The sequence below is a fragment of the Oncorhynchus tshawytscha genome, linkage group LG07 (genome assembly GCF_018296145.1).
Source record: "Oncorhynchus tshawytscha isolate Ot180627B linkage group LG07, Otsh_v2.0, whole genome shotgun sequence".
Lineage (NCBI taxonomy): Eukaryota > Metazoa > Chordata > Actinopteri > Salmoniformes > Salmonidae > Oncorhynchus > Oncorhynchus tshawytscha.
Genome location: NC_056435.1, coordinates 17,619,380 through 17,641,173, shown reverse-complemented (window position 1 = coordinate 17,641,173; position 21,794 = coordinate 17,619,380). Strand labels below are relative to the sequence as shown.

General features: G+C 41.4%; 1 protein-coding gene across 1 annotated transcript; it reads right to left on the bottom strand.

The window, feature by feature from the left end:
• Positions 1–386: 386 nt before the first annotated feature.
• LOC121846772 (zinc finger protein 883-like) lies at positions 387–9,532 on the bottom strand. Its single transcript, XM_042324155.1, has 2 exons — positions 8,841–9,532; positions 387–3,896 (listed from the first exon to the last, which is right to left on the bottom strand). Exons 1-2 carry the CDS (start codon positions 9,232–9,234, stop codon positions 2,491–2,493), a joined length of 1,800 nt encoding a protein of 599 aa, XP_042180089.1. The 5' UTR covers positions 9,235–9,532; the 3' UTR covers positions 387–2,490.
• Positions 9,533–21,794: the final 12,262 nt, after the last annotated feature.

Genomic DNA, 21,794 nt, shown 5'->3' with positions numbered 1-21,794 from the left:
TATTTATGTCCCCTTAGCAGTTCATCACGTAAGCAAAAGGGAATATGTTCCATTATCTATGTTTATTTACATTAGTGCCACTGCCTGTTCAGTCCGCTATCATCCAGAAAGCGAGGTCAGTACAGGTGCATCAAAGTTGGGACCGAGAGACAGAAGCTGTTTTTCCATCACTAACACAGAGAGGCTGCTGCCTACATACACAGACTTGAAATCATTGTTACATATCTCGCATTACTCATCTCATATGTATATACTGTATTCTATCCTATACTATTGTATCAGTCTATGCAGCTTTTACATCGCTCATCCATATATTTATATATTCTTATTCCATTACTTAGATTTGTGTGTATTAGGTATTTGTTGTGAAATTGTTAGATATTACTGCACTGTTGGAGCTAGGAACACAAGCATTTCTCTACACCCGCAATAACATATGATTTGATTTATTATGAAGGTCACTTGTGTAAAATGTACTTTTCCCCACTCATCTTTTGACATTGCGTATGCATATTCTGTGGTCTGGCTACTTCCAGACAATGTCAAAGGCCCATCCTGGTAGATCTGAACCTAATGCAGCTTGAAGTGATCAGATGACGGAAGTCACATTTAGGTGCCAGGTGTAACTGAGGCTATAGATGCTCCATATCCATTACTTTGAGTGTTTGATAATATGACTAAATGTGTTTCTGTGTTGCAGGGGCAATCAATAAATGGAACAGCAAGACCACAGAACATGACATAAGCGGAGCTGTGGGAGACCACCTCAAGCCCCTGGTAGAGCCGTGGTGTTTACCACTCCACCACACCTTCAGCAGGCTGGAAAAGTGGGATTGATACTGTTTTTCATACTAAGATGGACCAAGAGTCTGTTGATTGGTTAGTCATTGGGTTAATTTGTTTTGCAATATGTTCAAATCAAATCAAGCTTTATTTATACAGCACATTTCAGACATGGATGCAACATAATGGCTTCACAGGAAAAAACTGAAAAACAGAAATATTTAGTACATGAACATAAGAGGATAAAAAAAAAAACTTAAAGACAAATGAGCATCCTAAGGAAATGTAATTGATTAAAATGTTAAAATATCCCACTCAAAATATTAGCTTGTTTTTTAGGAGGGGTTCTGAAAGACACTATGGGGGTGTCCACTGGAGGTTGACGAGTAACAACAACAGGGACCCAAAAGACACCCACCATGAGACCCACTAAATCTGCACAAGAAGAGAAAAACAGGAAGCCAACCAAAAAGGTCGATGGACGAAAGGTGTTGACTCTCCACATCTATCAAGACAACTAGAACACTGGGCCAGACACTCTTAAATAGAACCTGGACCAGCTCAGGTGAAACACCTTCCCACTAACGAGATGGACAAGCCAGCACAGGTGTAACATATACTGACTAAAGAGGTGACACCAATCGGTGCGTCCTACGCGCTAACGAGCTTAACGAGCTATACTCGCTAATGTCCAACCTCAAAACATAAATGGAAAAACCAAAGACCAACACCTTAAAAGAATGCGCACCACCAACAGAAAACAACTTCCTTTTCACAATATAATCAACTACAATGCTTCACCTTCACCAATATAAACATGGTGTCTACTGGCTATCAACAATTAAAAACAATAATTTTTTTTGAATTTTTCCCTTCCTAAAACCCACTAGCTTCTAGAACTCTCGTCCCCTTGGAACGAGCCCAAACAAAACTCATCTCCAATACAGAAATTCAAAATAATTTGTGATCCATGGAACACACTGGCTAAACACAAAACACAAATATTTTGACTGCCCAACCTTGAGACAATCAGAAACCAAGTTGTCCTCACCATGGACACAAGCACCAAAACCCCTGTTGTTTTGACAAGTAGCAATAAATCACTGATATCGATTAGTGGGGAAATCAGGTTGTATTTGCTGTTGAAACTAACATCTAAAAAAACACATGGAAATGTGAGATATCTTTTAGCTCACTGGTTCTAGGACAACCTGCCGAAGACAGTCAGCTACATTTGGGAGTGATGCATTTAAAATGTAGGGGTCGCTAAACAAAGGAACACAACACTTATTTGTCACAACTCATCGATAGCATGTTAAAATCAATTGTGCGAGAGGAGGGAGATGAGTTTGTACGTCCTGTTAAAACTAACAGCTCAAAAACCAGACGGAATCAAGGAGTAATGTGTACATCCCTGGTTAGTGGACAATTTGTAGAAAACAGCTAGATACATTTTGAAATGTTGCATTTTGATTCAAGTGGGTCACCAACATGGTAAGTGTAACACAACTCTTTTTGTGTTAGTCACTTTTTGTTAAATCACATAAATAGTACTCTTCCATTTCAGAGGCTCGATTTTCCCCCTGAGGCTAATATCCATATGTTGAAATCAAATAATAAGGGGGCAAACATTTAGGTTTCTACATTGTGACATTATTAAAATACTCCTACTGCAAAGTGTTAACATTCAACATTAATTCATTGATATCATGAAACAACTCCATGTATTTTCTGATGTTTGATCAGACACCTTTTATCAGAGTATCTCTTGTCACATTGATTACAGCTATAGGGTTTCTCTCCTGTGTGTGTTCTCTGGTGTAAAGTAAGCTGGCCAGATGTAGCAAAACTCTTCCCACATTGATCACAGCTATATGGTTTCTCTCCCGTGTGTGTTCTCCGGTGTGATATCATGCCGCTTAGCTGAGTAAAACTCTTCCCACATTGATCACAGGTATAAGGCTTCTCTCCTGTGTGTGTTCTCTGGTGTCGAGTCAGAATGCTGGATGTATTAAAACTCTTTCCACATTTATTACAGCTATAAGATTTCTCTCTTGTGTGTGTTCTCTGGTGTTGAGTCAGACTGCTAGATGAGGTAAAACTCTTCCCACAATGACCACAGATATAAGATTTATCACCTGTGTGTGTTCTCTGGTGTTGAGTCAGGCTGCTAGATGAGGAAAAACTCTTCCCACATTGACCACAGATATAAGATTTCTCTCCTGTGTGTGTTCTCTGGTGTACTTTTAGATTGCCAGATTGAACAAAACTCTTCCCACATTGAGTACAGCTATAAGGTTTCTCTCCTGTGTGTGTTCTCTGGTGTGACAACAGGCTGCTTCGGCTAATAAAACTCTTCCCACATTCATTACAGCTATAAGGTTTCTCTCTTGTCTGTGTTCTCTGGTGTGATATCAGGCTGCTTAGGTGAGTAAAACTCTTCCCACATTCATTACAGCTATACGGTTTCTCTCCTGAGTGTGTTCTCTGGTGTGATATCAGACTGCTTAGCTGAGTAAAACTCTTCCCACATTGAGTACAGCTAAAAGGTTTCTCACCTGTGTGTGTTCTATGGTGTATCTTCAGATGGGTAGATGTAAAAAAACTCTTCCCACACTGAGTGCAGCTATACGATTTCTCTCCTGTGTGTGTTCTTTGGTGTACAATAAGATGGCTAGATGTATCAAAACTCTTCCCACATTCATCACAGCTATACGGTTTCTCTCGTTTCTCTCCAGTGTGTGTTCTCTGGTGTGATATCAGGGTGCTCAGCCGAGTAAAACTCTTCCCACATATACCACAGCTACAGATATAAGATTTCTTTCCTGTGTGTGTTCTCTGGTGTGATATCAGGCTGGTTGAATGAGTAAAACTCTTCCCACATTGAGTACAGCTATAAGGTTTCTCCACTGTGTGGATTCTCTGATGAATTGTAATGCCTGCTGAGGAGGTGAGTCTCTTCCGACCGTCAGAGCAGCAGTGAGATTTCTTCCCTGTGGATCTCTGCAGGTGTTTCTTGAGGTGTTCTGATGTGGAGATACTCTTCTCTGCCTTGTCAGCATCATGAGGTTGTTGAGGCTCCCCAGAGGACCCACGGTAGTCCCGTCTCTCTCCTGTGTGAACAACGTCAGACAGATGGTTAAAGGTCCACAACAGTGGAAATCCACTGTAAAAGGTGATGCCAACAGCGTAGCTATGAAGTTGTACAACAATTGACGTCTGTAATGAATGTAATGATTATTTGACATTTGTCTTAAAATGAGCAAGAACAGTCATATTTTGTCTTGTTTTCACATTAGTAGTAATATCAAGGATTGTAGGCTAGAAATAAGTTATTAATGTTGTTGAAACTGTAAGCGGTGTGCCAGATGACTTTTGGTCTCCAATATAGGCCCCTTCCTGCGTTTAATAAAATTGCGGCACGAGGGTGATGCAAATGCAATTTGGTTGTAGAAACTCCTCCCTGCTAATGAGGAAACTGATAGTTATGGATGTAGTATATCAACTAATGAGGAAACCACTAGTTATGGATGTAGTATATCTGGTAATGAGGAAACCACTAGTTATGGGTGTAGTATATCTGGTAATGAGGAAACCACTAGTTATGGATGTAATGTATCTGGTAATGAGGAAACCACAAGTTATGGGTGTAGGTATATCTGGTAATGAGGAAACCACTAGTTATGGATGTAGTATCTCTGGTAATGAGGAAACCACTAGTTATGGATGTAGTATATCTGGTTATGAGGAAACCACTAGTTATGGATGTAGTATATCTGGTAATGAGGAAACCACTAGTTATTGATGTGGTATATCTGGTAATGAGGAAACCACTAGTTATGGATGTAGTATATCTGGTTATGAGGAAACCACTAGTTATGGGTGTAGTATATCTGGTAATGAGGAAACCACTAGTTATGGATGTGGTATATCTGGTTGTAGAAACTCCTCCCTGCTAATTAGGAAACCAGACACTTCAGAACAAACTTCCTTCAGATGTTTTGGGGGAAACAATGTTACTATGGTTACTGTTGTTCCATGTTGTGAATGTTATCCAATGTGTTACTATGGGTTATAGCAGTATGGCCTAGTAATTTGACATAAATTAACTTGTGAATATTTTTGGTTGATACTTCAAGGAGTCTTACAATTCAAAATCAGAAAGCCTAATTATCCTTGGTATAACCTTAAAACAGTACTATACCGGGGAAGCCCTTCATGATGGAGGGTGTTTCTACAGTACTATACTGGGGAAGCCCTTCATGTTCTAGGGTGTTTCTACAGTACTATACTGGGGAAGCCCTTCGTGTTATTTAAACCTTCTTAAAACAATTCCACATAGCTTTGAAGGACCTCCCCCTCAGACAAGGCTTAGGCTATAATGGGTTAAACTATCTGAAACTTACATTACTCTGAGACTAGTTATCCTGGGATCTAACATTACTCTGAGACTATTTATCCTGGGATCTTACATTACTCAGAATAGTTATCCTGGAATCTTACATTACTCAGAATAGTTATCCTGGGATCTTACATTACTCAGAATAGTTATCCTGGGGAATAGTTTTAATAAATTTGCAAAAAATCTAAACCTGTTTTTGCTTTGGCATTAAGGGGTATTGTGATGGCATTATGGGGTATTGTGATGGCATTATGGTGTATTGTGTGAAGATTGATGGGGATTTAAAAATAATAATCCATTTTAGAATAAAGGGATGCACCGATATTACATTTTTGGCCAATATTTGTCTTGCCCCAAAAAACAATACCGATAACCGATATTTAAATTTTTAGTGGCCTTTTAAGCATTCTAGTACAGTTAAAAAGTGAACACACACAGACGCAGCGGTCTAAGTCACTGCATCTCAGTGCAAGAGGCGTCACTACAGTCCCTGGTTCCAATCCAGGCTGTATCACATCCGGCTGTGATTGAGAGACCCACAGTAGTTGTCTGTTATTTGTGTAGTGAGGAAGACAAAGGAGAGGGATCCCACAGTAGCTGTCTGTTATTGGTGTAGAGAGGAAGACAAAGGAGAGGGATCCCACAGTAGCTGTCTGTTATTGGTGTAGAGAGGAAGACAAAAGGAGAGGGATCCCACAGTAGTCGTCTGTTATTGGTGTAGAGAGGACGACAAAGGAGAGGGATCCCACAGTAGTCGTCTGTTATTGGTGTAGAGAGGACGACAAAGGAGAGATTCCACGTGTGGATAGGAAGAAACAGTGGGGCAAAAAAGTATTTAGTCAGCCACCAATTGTGCAAGTTCTTCCACTTAAAAATATGAGAGAGGCCTGTAATTTTCATTATAGGTACACTTCACCTATGACAGACAAAATTAGAAGAAAAAATCCAGAAAATCACATTGTAGGATTTTTAATGAATTTATTTGCAAAATAAGTATTTGGTCACCTACAAACAAGCAAGATTTCTGGCTCTCACAGATCTGTAATTTCGTCTTTAAGAGGCTCCTCTGTCCTCCACACGTTACCTGTATTAATGGCACCTGTTTGAACTTGTTATCAGTATAAAAGACACCTGTCCACAACCTCAGACAGTCACACTCCAAACTCCACTATGGCCAAAACCAAAGAGCTGTCAAAGGACACCAGAAACAAAATTGTAGACCTGCACCAGGCTGGGAAGACTGAATCTGCAATAGGTAAGCAGCTTGGTTTGAAGAAATCAACTGTGGGAGCAATTATTAGGAAATGGAAGACATACAAGACCACTGATAATCTCCCTCAATCTGGGGCTCCACGTAAGATCTCACCCCGTGGGGTCAAAATGATCACAAGAACGGTGAGCAAAAATCCCAGAACCACACGGGGGGACCTAGTGAATGACCTGCAGAGAGCTGGGACCAAAGTAACAAAGCCTACCATCAATCAGTAACACACTACACCGGACTCAAATCCTGCAGTGCCAGACGTGTCCCCCTGCTTAAGCCAGTACATGTCCAGGCCGTCTGAAGTTTGCTAGAGAGCATGTGGATGATCCAGAAGAAGATTGGGAGAATGTCATATGGTCAGATGAAACCAAAATATAACTTTTTGGTAAAAACTCAACTCGTCGTGTTTGGAGGACAAAGAATTGGAGGACAAAGAATGCTGAGTTGCATTATCGTGAGATTTTGAGTGAAAACCTCCTTCCATCAGCAAGGGCATTGAAGATGAAACATGGCTGGGTCTTTCACCATGACAATGATCCCAAACACACCGCCCGGGCAATGAAGGAGTGGCTTCGTAAGAAGCATTTCAAGGTCCTGGAGTGGCCTAGACAGTCTCCAGATCTCAACCCCATAGAAAATCTTTGGAGGGATTTGAAAGTCTGTGTTGCCCAGCAACAGCCCCAAAACATCACTGCTCTAGAGGAGATCTGCATGGAGGAATGGGCCAAAATACCAGCAACAGTGTGTGAAAACCTTGTGAAGACTTACAGAAAACGTTTGACCTCGGTCATTGCCAACAAAGGGTATATAACAAAGTATTGAGATAAACTTTTGTTATTGACCAAATACTTATTTTCCACCAAAATTTGCAAATAAATTCATTAAAAATCCTACAATGTGATTTTCTGGATTTTTTCTCTCATAGTTGAAGTGTACCTATGATGAACATTACAGGCCTCTCATCTTTTTAAGTGGGAGAACTTGCACAATTGGTGGCTGACTAAATACTTTTTTGCCCCACTGTACACATTATCATTATTACTGAAAAATATTCATTTAAAATCCAGGAATTTTACAACTTTAGCTCTCTAGGTCAAGCCAGTAGAATACAGTAGGTTGTAACTCTCTAGGTCATGCCAGTAGGCTAGTAGGTTACAGTAGGTTTTATCTCTGTATCTGGATTACAGTAGGATGTATCTAGGTCATGCCAGTAGGCCAGTAGGTTGTAACAGTCATGCCAGTTTACATATTATATCTCTCTAGGTCATGCCAGTAGGCTACAGTAGGTTGTATCTCTCTAGGTCAAGCCAGTAGGCTACAGTAGATTGTATCTCTCTAGGTCATGCCAGTAGGTTACAGTAGGTTGTATCGCTCTAGGTCATGCCACTAGGCTACAGTAGGTTGTAACTCTCTAGGTCATGCCAGTAGGTTGTATCTCTCTAGGTCATGCCAGTAGACTACAGTAGGTTCTATCTCTCTAGGTCATGCCTGTCGGTTACAGTAGGTTGTATATCTCCAGATCATGCCAGTAGGTTACAGTAGGTTTTATCTCTGTGGGTCATGCCAGTGGATTACAGTAGGATGTATCTCTCTAGGTCATGCCATTAGGTTACAGTAGGTTGTATCTCTCTAGGTCATGCCAGTAGGATACAGTAGGTTGTATCCAAGTGGTTGTATCTATCCAAGTGGAAACAATTATCAATTTAATGTGGAAAGTGTTGAATTTTGTCAACAGCAAAATGAAAGGCTTATTTGATGCGTGAAGTTTACTTGAACCAACAGAAGTTTCGTAATGCTTAAGTTGTTATGTGGACACGTGACATACTGACAACTTTGATAGAAAAGCTATAGGAGTTGTCTCCAGATCGCTATGCATATTCATGCTAGTAGCTTAGCATCTCTCTCCATTGAATACAGGCGGTTGACGACAACAAGCCTCATAGAATATAAACAATAGATTACAATAAAAAGATGAATTCACCAATCAAAAGACAGGATAGGCGGAGCTAGACAACCCGCAGTGCCGCTTTGTGGACATCAACTCCCCTTGCTATGGCTGAGAGACATCTTGTCAGTATATCTACAATCTTTGGTGTAGCCAATCAAACTCGCATGGCACGATTGGGGGGCACGGTGTGTAGTAAAACATCACTACATGAAAAATCACTACATGCCGTGCCCCCCAGTCTGTGGTCAGCAGATTGACCCTTCTCAAATAGATATGTTAAGTCACTTTTTGGAAACGGAACGGAGAAAACAAGGGGTAGCTTGCTCTCTACCTCGTCTGATTCTAGACATATCTGTCATCATCCTAGGGCCCTCCGTTGAAGAGGTATTGACGAGCCAACTCCGAATATCCAAAGTTAAAAACAAATTTAAGGCGGTACTTACTGGTGTTAATCAGATCTCCTATCTCCACCTCTTCATCTTGCAATGTGACAGTAATTTCCCCTTCCATCTTCACTCCAAAAACGGCATCCTCCCCTTTCTCTTCCTCCTCTTCTTCTTTCACAGTAACATCCTCCTCTTCTTTCACAGTAACATCCTCCTCTTCTTTCACAGTAACATCCTCCTCTTCTTTCACAGTAACATCCTCCTCTTCTTTCACTAAAACGTCTTTCTCTTCTTCTTTCAGTGTCACAGCCTCACACTCTACTTCTTGTTTTACTGTGACATCCTCTTCTTCCTTTTCCTTTTTCACGATAATGTTCAGCCCCAGAGCTTCTTTCTCCGTCCAGCAGACCTCCTCTTCTTTAACAGGAGGGGAGAATTTTAGGGAGCTCATGGTCGGGGGTGTTAGCTAGCTATCATTAGCGACTAGGCTAGTGCTAATTTAACCAGCCAGATACTATAGCTGACTAATACAAAATAACGTAATATTAAATTAAATAGGTTAACAAGTAGATACGACAGAAGTGTGTCTAAAACACAGTAGCTAATATAGACAGAAAACGTATAAATAGCTTGAATCGTTCGGCTATGTTGTCTAGCAGGCTCCCGAGGTGGTTGACGAGCTGTTTCTGAAGAACCGTCCACTAGATTATACGTCACGCTGACAGCGTCGCCTGAAAGACGCACATCGCCGTCTGCTGACTGGAGGGGAAACGCAGTTGAGGATCATATTTTATTTTCAGACAAAGATTATTTTAAATGGATTTAATTCATTAATACGATTATATTGAGACACACAAAGACCTGAATGTGTTGATTGATTAGTGTGAATAAAACATGTTTACTACAGCACATTTAAGGCAGTTTCATTAAGTCTAACTAAATCTAAATAATTAGCTAGCTACTGTCAGTCTTTTCTGCTCCAACATGGTATAACAATACATCATGTAGATGTATATAATGAACAGACTAGGTGTATACTGCTCCTACATGGTGTAACAATACATCATGTAGATGTATATCATGAACAGACTATGTCTATACTGCTCATACATGGTGTAACAATACATCATGTAGATGTACAGTACCGTTCAAAAGTTTGGGGTCACTTAGAAATGTCCTTGTCTTTGAAAGAAAATAATAATAATTAAAATCATTTATAAAAACCTGTTTTTGCTTTGTCATTATGGGGTATTGTGATGTCATTACGGGGTATTGTGTGTAGATTGATGAGGGGAAAAAATAATTTCATCCATTTTAGAATAAGGCTGTAATGTAACAAAATGTGGAAAAAGTGAAGGGGTCTGAATACTTTCCAAATGCGCTGTAAATATAGGGGCAGTACTTAGTGACATCACTTCCTGAAACAGGAGGTACAAATATATAACATAGGTTCACAATATCAACATTCAATGTATCAAAATATATGACCAAGCTGGAAGTGTAAACACCAGCCCAGCCACAATCCTAGAGGTTCACTGATGATTAACCTCCTCCTTCACATCTGACTCCTGATGATCAACCTCCTCCTTCACATCTGACTCCTGATGATCAACCTCCTCCTTCACATCTGACTCCTGATGATCAACATCCTCCTTCACATCTGACTCCTGATGATCAACCTCCTCCTTCACATCTGACTACAGTGATCAATCCAGAGTGTCTTCTTTTTTGGGGAATCCCGATGGACGACATCATCCAATAGGCCGTCATCACCACCGCCCACAAGTTAATAGTCATTCAGGTTATCAATAGGAAGAACATTAGCAATATGTCCTGTCTGGTGACTTGTCTCTTTTAATGGATTTAAATTGGCAGGTGTAAAAAAAACAGCTGATTTCAAACAGAGGAAACACCTTTGGAATTCTTCAACTGTATCAAAGTCTGTGGCCTGTGATGTTGGGACAAATGATATTCCCTTATTATACAAGAGACATAATTCACAAATTCTACAGCACAACGGCAGAGTCATGTCTTAAGTGTAAAACGAACAATGACTCAATATTCCTTCTGGGAATGTTATGGCCTCATAAAGTTATGGGAGGAGTTAGAAAGTTGGCTGTCAGAAGTAGTTATACAATGTAAAATTACTTTTAATCTGTCTGTGTAGTGAGATACCCCAGAGTTGGACAATACTTTTCTCGTCAATCATCTTAAAAATTATACCTTATTAATAGATGGAAATCAACCAATCCTCTGTTGTTAATTCAATAGAAACTTCAAATGCTTTATTATTTAAAAGTTTAAAGTGACGGAGAGAAATAAAATGGTGCTGATGCTGGTCTGGGCAGGTGTGATGTAGTTAATGAAGATGGAGGTGTGTTCTAGTGGGTCTGGGCAGGTGTGATGTAGTTAATGGAGATGGGTGTGTGTTCTAGTGGGTCTGGGTAGGTGTGATGTAGTTAATGGAGATGTATTCTAGTGGGTCTGGGCAGGTGTGATGTAGTTAATGGAGATGGGTGTGTGTTCTAGTGGGTCTGGGTAGGTGTGATGTAGTTAATGGAGATGTATTCTAGTGGGTCTGGGCAGGTGTGGTGTAGTTCATGGAGATGGAGGTGTGTTCTAGTGGGTCTGGGCAGGTGTGATGTAGTTAATGGAGATGGAGGTGTGTGCTAGTGGTTCTGGGCAGGTGTGATGCAATTAATGTTTGTATGTGTATGTTTCGTATTGTTTATAACATTTAAAAGTTGCAGTTATGTTTTATTACATAAAACCGATCAGAATGGCGAAGTCAGGTTTGAAGTAATATGGAGGCTCTATTCCCTGTCATGTAAAATACAACAGAAATAATTTCAAGTGTATATCTTCAAATTAAACCAATCGTTTGCACTCATGATTTGTGCGATTAAAGTAAACCAATGTTTTGGAAATACATAACGCCATCGAACCAAATAATATCTTAGCCAGGCAGTCAACATTAGCTAATTAGCCAACGAGCCGGTTCGTGACACTATGGTCAGCGAGCTGGAGCCTAACTACCGGAGACCAGTTAGAACCCAACTAACAAAACCCAACTGCAGATCAAGAGAGCAGAGACATACAGAAGAATGGCAGGGAAAATCCACAAACATTCAAAATAGATAGATTTCTGATGTCAGTCAGCTAGCGCGCAGTAAGCCAAAGTGGAAAACCTTACAAAACTCCTGTAGTCCACTTCACAAAGAACATGCTGAAAAGTACTGATGGGAAACAAAGCTTCCTGAAGCATTGATGCTTTCGAACCCATTGTGTCAAAAATCGATTCATTACTCAAGGCTTTGAGCGACACAGAATTTAGAGCAGCCACATTTTTAAAGATGACGTCCCACACACCGTAGTGCATAGCAGCGTAGCCTTTATGTCCTACTAAACCACTGGCGTTGTTCGAGAGCATCAAATCCATGCTGCATTGTAGGTAAATGGTCACTGGCTGACTGATTAATAAATAATAATGAGTAGTTATTTATGATGCAAAGTGATTTGTAGATCAGTCAGTCAGCAGTCGCCTGCACTGTCGGCTGCAATGTCGAACAGGCCCAGTACCAAACTAAACAGGTGGTTGTTCGACAAAATTAAGCTTCAGACGTCATTGATCACATGCTGCTGATAAAGGGATACAGGCATCGGCACACTGCTTTGAAGTATACTACTAAGCGATTTCAATGCACCCCTCGTAGCTCCGGTATCAAACGTAACATCCCCATGAAAAAGTTGACAAAACAAAAAGGAGCAGGCAGGTTGATTTCCTCTGTCGTTTTGAGCCCACTGCAAGAAGGCACCAGAGCCTACAGTGCTATCAGGTTCCCACTAGATAACACAACCACACAGTTCATGAAAAGCATGAGGTGAAGCTTGAGCTAGATATCAACCTAGCATGACCTCATGAGGTTGGCAAACTAGAGCTTTAATAATATTTACATATCTTACATTACTCATATCACATGTATATACTGTATTTTATACCATCTACTGCACCTTGCCTATGCCGCTTGGCAGGGGCGAACTGAACCAAGGAATTTGACTCCATCCCAGGCCACCCTGTTTAGGTAAACCACCAGACCGCTCATATTGTAGGCTAACCCTTTTTGTGATGTAACATGTACCAAACTAGTTATACATTTGTTTATCTGGGAAGAAAGTTATCCACATTACAAAATACCAACATTTGGGACTGACCAACAAGTAGCCTGTCTGAACACTGACTTTTCAGATATGCTATGGCTATGGGTGCACCCTCAAAAACTCACTAGGAATACACCAATCATAGCACATACAAATGTACAATGCTAGACACACAAAACAATTAGCCTACACTTTTATTTTAAAGAGAATGAGATATTCAGAGTTAGCTGAAATGTTCAAATGATTATCTTTATATTCCAGCATCAAGCATATCAAAAGTGTCAAAAAACTTCACACACATCCACTGAACTTGAACATAAGCTACAACAATGTAAGTATAATACAAAAGTCGAAAAGCTCCTCTACAAAAAAATGTAGATTACAATGTTCACTTACTGGTGTCCATAAAGCAAACAGAACAAAAATAAACACTGAGTCAATGAAATTGAACATTGGCTACATAACTGCAAGTATAATACAAAAGTCCCAAAACCATGCCTCTGTACAAAAGCTTTAACTCACAGCAAATGTTCTTTCCCCCTTGTCAACCTGTTAAGGAAGAGTCAAAGCAAAGCTACTTCAGTGTAACCAGGAAGTAATTACCACTAGTAAACCAGTAGGCGGCGCAGTAACTCACTGCTCTCTGACATCTTGTCAATGATATCATCTTTGTCAAGTCCCATAAGAATCTCCTTCTCTGTTGCCATTTAAAGGAACGCTTCAATGTTCTCTTGAGTGAGGGAGGTTCTTAGGCGGTTCTTCACGAATTTCATGGTGAAGACGGTCCTCTCACAAGCCACCAGAGTGATGGATAGGGTGAGGAGGAACTTGTAGCCCAAATCAATGATGTGATACGCATCCGTGAGCAGATTGTACTGAGCCAGGAGAAGATAGCAGCATATCGGGCAGTTTTTACATGTGGAACAACTTCTGGTCACCAACTCCACACTTTCATCAGGATCCTCAAAGCCTTCCCCTGATTCATCACTGGCGGCGGCGGCCCTGGTGTTGTACTCCTCCAATGCTGACTGTTTCAGTCTTTCCCACTGTTGTGCAGTTCAGTTCAGCCTGCAATGCCTCAACAGAGGCGTGTTCATCAAATTCCAGTCTGCAGTTTTGCTGAGCTCCTTCATGGCTGTCTTTGGAAGGCCTTTTCTCTGATCTCAGGAAAAAATACTCTATTATCATACTATCATTAGTGTATCAGTAGGCCACATTAATACAGCTCTGTATATTATTGTAACTTGTAATGCTGGTAATAATGGCACTAATGATCTTTGTCATTTCCTGTGCTGTGTCACACAGGCTACTGTTCATGGATGTATTATGGTTACGTTACTGTAGCCTGTTTCGCTGTACAGTGTATATGTCATGACCGAATGCTAGCAAGTCCATAGTCTTGGTTTACTATTAGTTGAAACATATTGCCTTCAATGTCATATTATGATCGCTATGTTGCACTCATTGCTATGATATAATTTCTTCATGAAGACGTAAGACGCGCAAACTGTTTAGCCTACCGGCCGTTGTGTCACTATTGTTAGCTAGGCTACTTAGCTAGCCATGCTGGGTGTCGTGTGTGTGTGTATCAGTGTGTGTGTTTTTGAATGACCTGGTCCCTTACTGGTGAATATGTTGCTTATTTTGCAGCATTTAGCTGCGTCTGTGGCAAGGGCCTTTCTCTTTTTATATTCTCTTCCTCTCTGCTCCATCTTTCCTTTTCTGACCGTCCATTTCGCAGTGTGATTTGTCTAAAATGTTATCGGTAGAGAAGCATGTTGACAGTTGCTATGTGCGTTGCGGAGAGACCTGAGTGATGTAATTTCTGCGCAGGGACACTGCAGCGAGAGAGTGAGAGTCGCGCCTGATGCATGGATTCTCCATCAACTCATTCCTGCTTGCTATATTATCGCTGGTCAATTGACTATTCACAGCAGGCCAAAACGACCCTTAGGCCAAAACGACCCTCAGGCCAAAATGACCCTCAGGCCAAAACAACCCTCAGGCCAAAACTACCCTCAGGCCACCGGGAAATTTACTGGTTCTCCCTATGGCCAGTCCGCCACTGCCGCTCAGCCATCGCTCATCCATATACTTCTATGTACATATTCTCATCCACCCCTTTAGATTTGTGTGTATTAGGTAGTTGTTGGGGAATTGTTAGATTACTTGTTAGATATTACTGCACTGTCAGAACTAGAAGCACAAGCATTTCGCTACACTCGCATTAACATCTGCTAACCATGTATACGTGACCAATAACATTTGATTTTCCAGTTAGCTACCAACTTGAAAGAGGGAACTTTAGCTAGTGTAAAACCCACATGGAAAACTGAGATTCGGCAAATAACATATAAAGAGAGGCTTATTTGACACCAAACCAACAACAGTAGATACTAAAACATAAATTGCTAATGTATGATTTAATAACATTTGATTTTTGATTTGATTAGATTTCCCAGTTAGCTACCAACTTGAAAGAGAGAACTTTAGCATAAAACCCACATGGAAAACTGAGATTCGGACAAATAACATATCGTAACGTCCCTGGGTTTATAAGCGGAAATCGACTCGAGCATGCATGCTTTTGCGGCAGTCGATAGCGCGCCGGACCTCGGGCTAGAAGGTCGAGGTCCCTGCCTGTTTCATTACATTGGTGTCGGAAGTGATCGGACCTTGCATCCACGACAGTGCGTGTGTTTGACCGGTGAGCGCGTTCCTTTAAGATGTAGAGCCGCAAGCTAGCTCGAGGACGCGCTCATTGAAAGCAGGGTTTATAAGCGCGGAAATCGATTTTGCCGCACGAGCAAGCTTTTGCGGCATTGTCGATAGCGCGCCGGACCTCGGGCTCGAGACATGTTCCCTGCCTGTTTCATTGAAATATAAAGTGAGGCTTACTTGACACCGAACCAACAACAGTAGTTACTAAAACATAAACGTACGATGTAAAAGGTGGATTTTATGATGTAACGTCAACTTTATACATTTCTATCCCCGGGACCAAAAACTCATGCTTCCTACATGAACATGTCTGAACATTTTAAATATACGTTTTATTCAACTGCGTTACCCACTCCAGTCAGCAGATTGCGGTCTGCGACTTTAAGGCGATGCTGCTGGTGTGACGTATAATCTAGTGGACGCAGCAACAGTTTGTCAATACATTACTTTACAATACAATACATTACTTTAGACGCTTTAGTGTATATTAGCCACGGTGTTTTAAACCCACTTCTGTCGTCTAGTTAGTTATCCGATTTAATTTCATATTTACTGTGTTGTTGTTATTAGTCACCTAGCGGGCTGGTTAAGTTAGCATTTAGCATAGCTAGCTAACATCTCCGACCATGAGGTCACTGAGCTACTCTCCTGATAAAGAAGTGAAAGAGGAGGAAGAGAAGGATGTTACAATACAAAACAAGTAGAGGGTGAGGCCATTACCGTGAAAGAAGAGAAAAACGTTTCAGTGAAAGAAGAGGAAGACGTGTTCAGAGTAAAAGAAGAGGAGGATGCAGTTTTTGAAGTGAAAGAGGAGGAGGGGGAGATGACTGTCACATCGAAAAAGGAGGAGGAAACGGGATATCTGGGCCAGGTTTCCCAAAGGCATCTTAAGGCATCCAATGGTTCTAACGATGAACGTTCCCTGATTAACACTAGTAAGTACTGTCTTAAAAACAGAGATATAAACTCTGCAGTTGTTGAACTGATGTTTGGTGTTAAAGGGGAAATCTGCAATTGCTACATCCATATTTGGACCTTTAAATGATTTATTTATAGCCATTGATTCTTGAAGAATATAACACATGCCTCATGAGCTTAGTTCAACTGTTGTACCCCATCAGAACCCCAAATAAGCTTTTTTTTTACTCCAATGTTTAGAAACAATGTAAACCAACAGTGTATAGCCTCAACATGGTTAAAACTATAATGTTGATATCATGGATGGGCTGTCCTTGCATCCATAGGTCTGTCTATGAATTTGAGAGTAGTTATATTTCTCAATTTCTCTTTATTACAGCTTTGTTATTGTTTCAACTGCAAGTTGGTTGATTGATGTATGTGGCTTTTTTAAAGGGACATCCTAGGGTTTAAACAAACAAAATGGCTGCCCAGAGACTTGGTTTGGTAAACAGCTGAGGGATGGGGGCTGGAGAAATGTAACCACTCTCTCATGCAGTGTGGATTTCATGAAGACTTTGTTTACTTGCTGTTTGAGTTGAAGAAGAAAAAATACTTTGAGAAACTCCAGAACTCATTAGTGGTGGTGTGTGTTAAGACAATCAGTAATACTATCAGACATCCCCAAATGGGCACATTTATAGGCCTATATTTGCATGCAGGCCAGGTAGACTAGTCCTACTTCTATATGTGTATTCAGGTGTGCATACTTACTCAACATTGACAGGAGTGTTTCAAATGAAAGACAATGAGTAAATTGATAAAACTGATGCATCTTGTGGGGTCAGGTCATGGGCCGTTTAGTATCCCTCCTTCAGGGAACAGTAGTTATAGCCATAACGTTAAGTTTGTCATATGATGAACTTAAATACTGGATCTTGCTGTCTGACAATTTTTTGGACAGTCAAATGACAAACATCACAACATGCAACAACAACCAAAGTACTTCTTCATTCATTACTCTGGTAAAGACAGTTATGCCGTGCTCCACGTTGGATTCAACATCCCTAACAAATTGGTGTTTATAATGTGTTATTGTCTGCTTGATTTACAGTAGGTTCTCGTTAGTCTGTTTGTCTCGTTAGTCGTTAGTCTGATACTTTGCTCATAATGTGTAGAGAACTGTTCCTTGATGGATAGGCTATTGTTCAACACACAGAGCTATTTTCCTTTATTTAGGACATTTAGAATAACACATTACAGAGTAGCCTAGTGGGCTTATTCACAAAATTATCTGGTGATCAGGGTATGAAATGTCATGACAAAGACATTTTAGTTTCCATGTTTCACCTGAAATATGAAATGATTCATAGTCCTCGGTCTATGTTGTTGTTAGGTGAATTTATGGGTCGTACAGTAGGCCTGTTAGGTGAAGTAATGGGTCCTACAATAGGTCTATGTTATTGTTAGGTGAAGTTATGGGCCAATTTGACATACACTTAGTGTACAACCTCATTGTCAGTCTGATGTTAAAGCCAGAGCATTTTACTGGTTGAAGTGTTTTTAAAAAAAGTATAAAGCATTTGATTTGCGACAGTAACACAAACAGAAGATTCAAGTGATCCTTACAATGAAAATCTAAAAGTACTGTGAAATGCAGTCATAAGCAACCTGTAAATAGAGGCTATTTTTGCTGTCAGCCTATGAGAACCCCCCCCTGAGTTTGCCCCCACGGTGGTGAATTAGTGAATAGACAATGTGAGTTTCTTGAGTAGCACTCCTGATCTTGCGCTGATAGTGAGCTGTAATATTCAGAATAGATTGTTAAAAACTAAAATCTTTGCTCACCATTTTTGCTCCAGGCAGATATACTACAACCATAACTAGCGGTTTCCTCATCAGCATGGGGGATTTTCTGCAACCAGATTGTGTGAGCTTCGCCCTCGTGCCGCAATTTCAGCAAACAGAAAGTCGTCTGGCACACTTTTTAGGATTTCAACAACTTTAATAACTTATTTCTAGTCTACAATCATCGATGTTACTACTAATGTGAAAATAAGACAAAATGTGATTGTTGCTCACTTGACTGTCTTAACAAACATCCAAACGAGCTTCAATGCCATAAAACACTCCTTCGGTGGCCTCCAACTGCTCTTAAACGCTACTAAAACTAAATGCATGCTCTTCAACCGATCGCTGCCCGCGCCCACCTGACTAGCATCACTACTCTGGACGGTTCTGACATAGAATATGTGGACAAGTACAAATACCTAGGTGTCTGGTTAGACTGTAAACTCTGTTTCCAGACTCATATTAAGCATCTCCAATCCAAAATTAAATCTAGAATCGGCTTCCTATTTCGCAACAAAGCCTCCTTCATTTATGCTGCCTAACACCCTTGTAAAACTGACTATCCTACCGATCCTTGACTTCTGCGATGTCATTTACAAAATAGCCTCCAACACTCTACTTAGTAAACTGGATGCAGTCTATCACAGTGCCATCCATTTTGTCACCAATGCCCCATATACCACCCACTACTGCGACCTGTATGCTCTCGTCGCCTGGCCCTCGCGACATATTTGTTGCCAAACCCACTGTCTCCAGGTCATCTATAAGTCTTTGCTAGGCTGGCTTAACTCACTGGTCACCATAGCAACACCCACCCATAGCACGCGCTCCTGCAGGTATATCTCATTGGTCATCCCCAAAGCCAACACCTCGTTTGGCCTCCTTTCCTTCCAGTTCTCTGCTGCCAATGACTGGAACGAATTGCAAAAAATCGCTGAAGTTGGAGACAAATCTTCCATACTAACTTTAAGCATCAGGTGTCTGAGCCGCTTACCGATCGCTGCAGCTGTACACAGCCCATCTGTAAATAGCCCATCCATCTACCTACCGCATCCCCCTGGTTTTATTTACTTTTTTTGCTCTTTTGCACACCAGTATTTCTACTTGCACATCATCATTTGCACATCCATCACTCCAGTGTTAATTTGTAATTATTTCACTACTATGGCCTATTTGCCTTACCTCCTTACTCCATTTGCACACTGTAGACTTTCTATTGTGACTTTCTATTGTGTTATTGACTGTACATTTGTTTATCCCAAGTGTATGTAACTCTTGTTTTTTTGTCACACTGCTTTGCTTTGTCTTGGCCAGGTCGCAGTTGTAAATCAAATCAAATCAAATCAAATTTATTTATATAGCCCTTTGTACATCAGCTGATATCTCAAAGTGCTGTACAGAAACCCAGCCTAAAACCCCAAACAGCAAGCAATGCAGGTGTAGAAGCACGGTGGCTAGGAAAAACTCCCTAGAAAGGCCAAAACCTAGGAAGAAACCTAGAGAGGAACCAGGCTATGTGGGGTGACCAGTCCTCTTCTGGCTGTGCCGGGTGGAGATTATAACAGAACATGGCCAAGATGTTCAAATGTTCATAAATGACCAGCATGGTCCAATAATAATAAGGCAGAACAGTTGAAACTGGAGCAGCAGCACAGTCAGGTGGAAGTTGAAACTGGAGCAGCAGCATGGCCAGGTGGACTGGGGACAGCAAGGAGTCATCATGTCAGGTAGTCCTGGGGCATGGTCCTAGGGCTCAGGTCAGTTGAAACTGGAACAGCAGCATGGCCAGGTGGCCTGGGGACAGCAAGGAGTCATCATGTCAGGTAGTCCTGGAGCTCAGGTCCTAGGGCTCAGGTCCTCCGAGAGAGAGAAAGAAAGAGAGAAGGAGAGAATTAGAGAACGCACACTTAGATTCACACAGGACACCGAATAGGACAGGAGAAGTACTCCAGATATAACAAACTGACCCCAGCCCCCCGACACATAAACTACTGCAGCATAAATACTGGAGGCTGAGACAGGAGGGGTCAGGAGACACTGTGGCCCCATCCGAGGTCACCCCCGGACAGGGCCAAACAGGAAGGATATAACCCCACCCACTTTGCCAAAGCACAGCCCCCACACCACAAGAGGGATATCTTCAACCACCAACTTACCATCCTGAGACAAGGCTGAGTATAGCCCACAAAGATCTCCGCCACGGCACAAGCCAAGGGGGGCGCCAACCCAGACAGGATGACCACAACAGTGAATCAACCCACTCAGGTGACGCACCCCCTCCAGGGACGGCACGAGAGAGCCCCAGCAAGCCAGTGACTCAGCCCCTGTAATAGGGTTAGAGGCAGAGAATCCCAGTGGAAAGAGGGGAACCGGCCAGGCAGAGACAGCAAGGGCGGTTCGTTGCTCCAGAGCCTTTCCGTTCACCTTCCCACTCCTGGGCCAGACTACACTCAATCATATGACCCACTGAAGAGATGAGTCTTCAGTAAAGACTTAAAGGTTGAGACCGAGTTTGCGTCTCTGACATGGGTAGGCAGACCGTTCCATAAAAATGGAGCTCTATAGGAGAAAGCCCTGCCTCCAGCTGTTTGCTTAGAAATTCTAGGGACAATTAGGAGGCCTGCGTCTTGTGACCGTAGCGTACGTGTAGGTATGTACGGCAGGACCAAATCAGAGAGATAGGTAGGAGCAAGCCCATGTAATGCTTTGTAGGTTAGCAGTAAAACCTTGAAATCAGCCCTTGCTTTGACAGGAAGCCAGTGTAGAGAGGCTAGCACTGGAGGAATATGATCAAATTTTTTGGTTCTAGTCAGGATTCTAGCAGCCGTATTTAGCACTAACTGATGTTTATTTAGTGCTTTATCCGGGTAGCCGGAAAATAGAGCATTGCAGTAGTCTAACCTAGAAGTGACAAAAGCATGGATTAATTTTTCTGCATCATTTTTGGACAGAAAGTTTCTGATTTTTGCAATGTTACGTAGATGGAAAAAAGATGTCCTTGAAATGGTCTTGATATGTTCTTCAAAAGAGAGATCAGGGTCCAGAGTAACTCCGAGGTCCTTCACAGTTTTATTTGAGACGACTGTACAACCATTAAGATTAATTGTCAGATTCAACAGAAGATCTCTTTGTTTCTTGGGACCTAGAACAAGCATCTCTGTTTTGTCCGAGTTTAATAGTAGAAAGTTTGCAGCCATCCACTTCCTTATGTCTGAAACACATGCTTCTAGCGAGGGCAATTTTGGGGCTTCACCATGTTTCATTGAAATGTACAGCTGTGTGTCATCCGCATAGCAGTGAAAGTTTACATTATGTTTTCGAATAACATCCCCAAGAGGTAAACTATATAGTGAGAACAATAGTGGTCCTAAAACGGAACCTTGA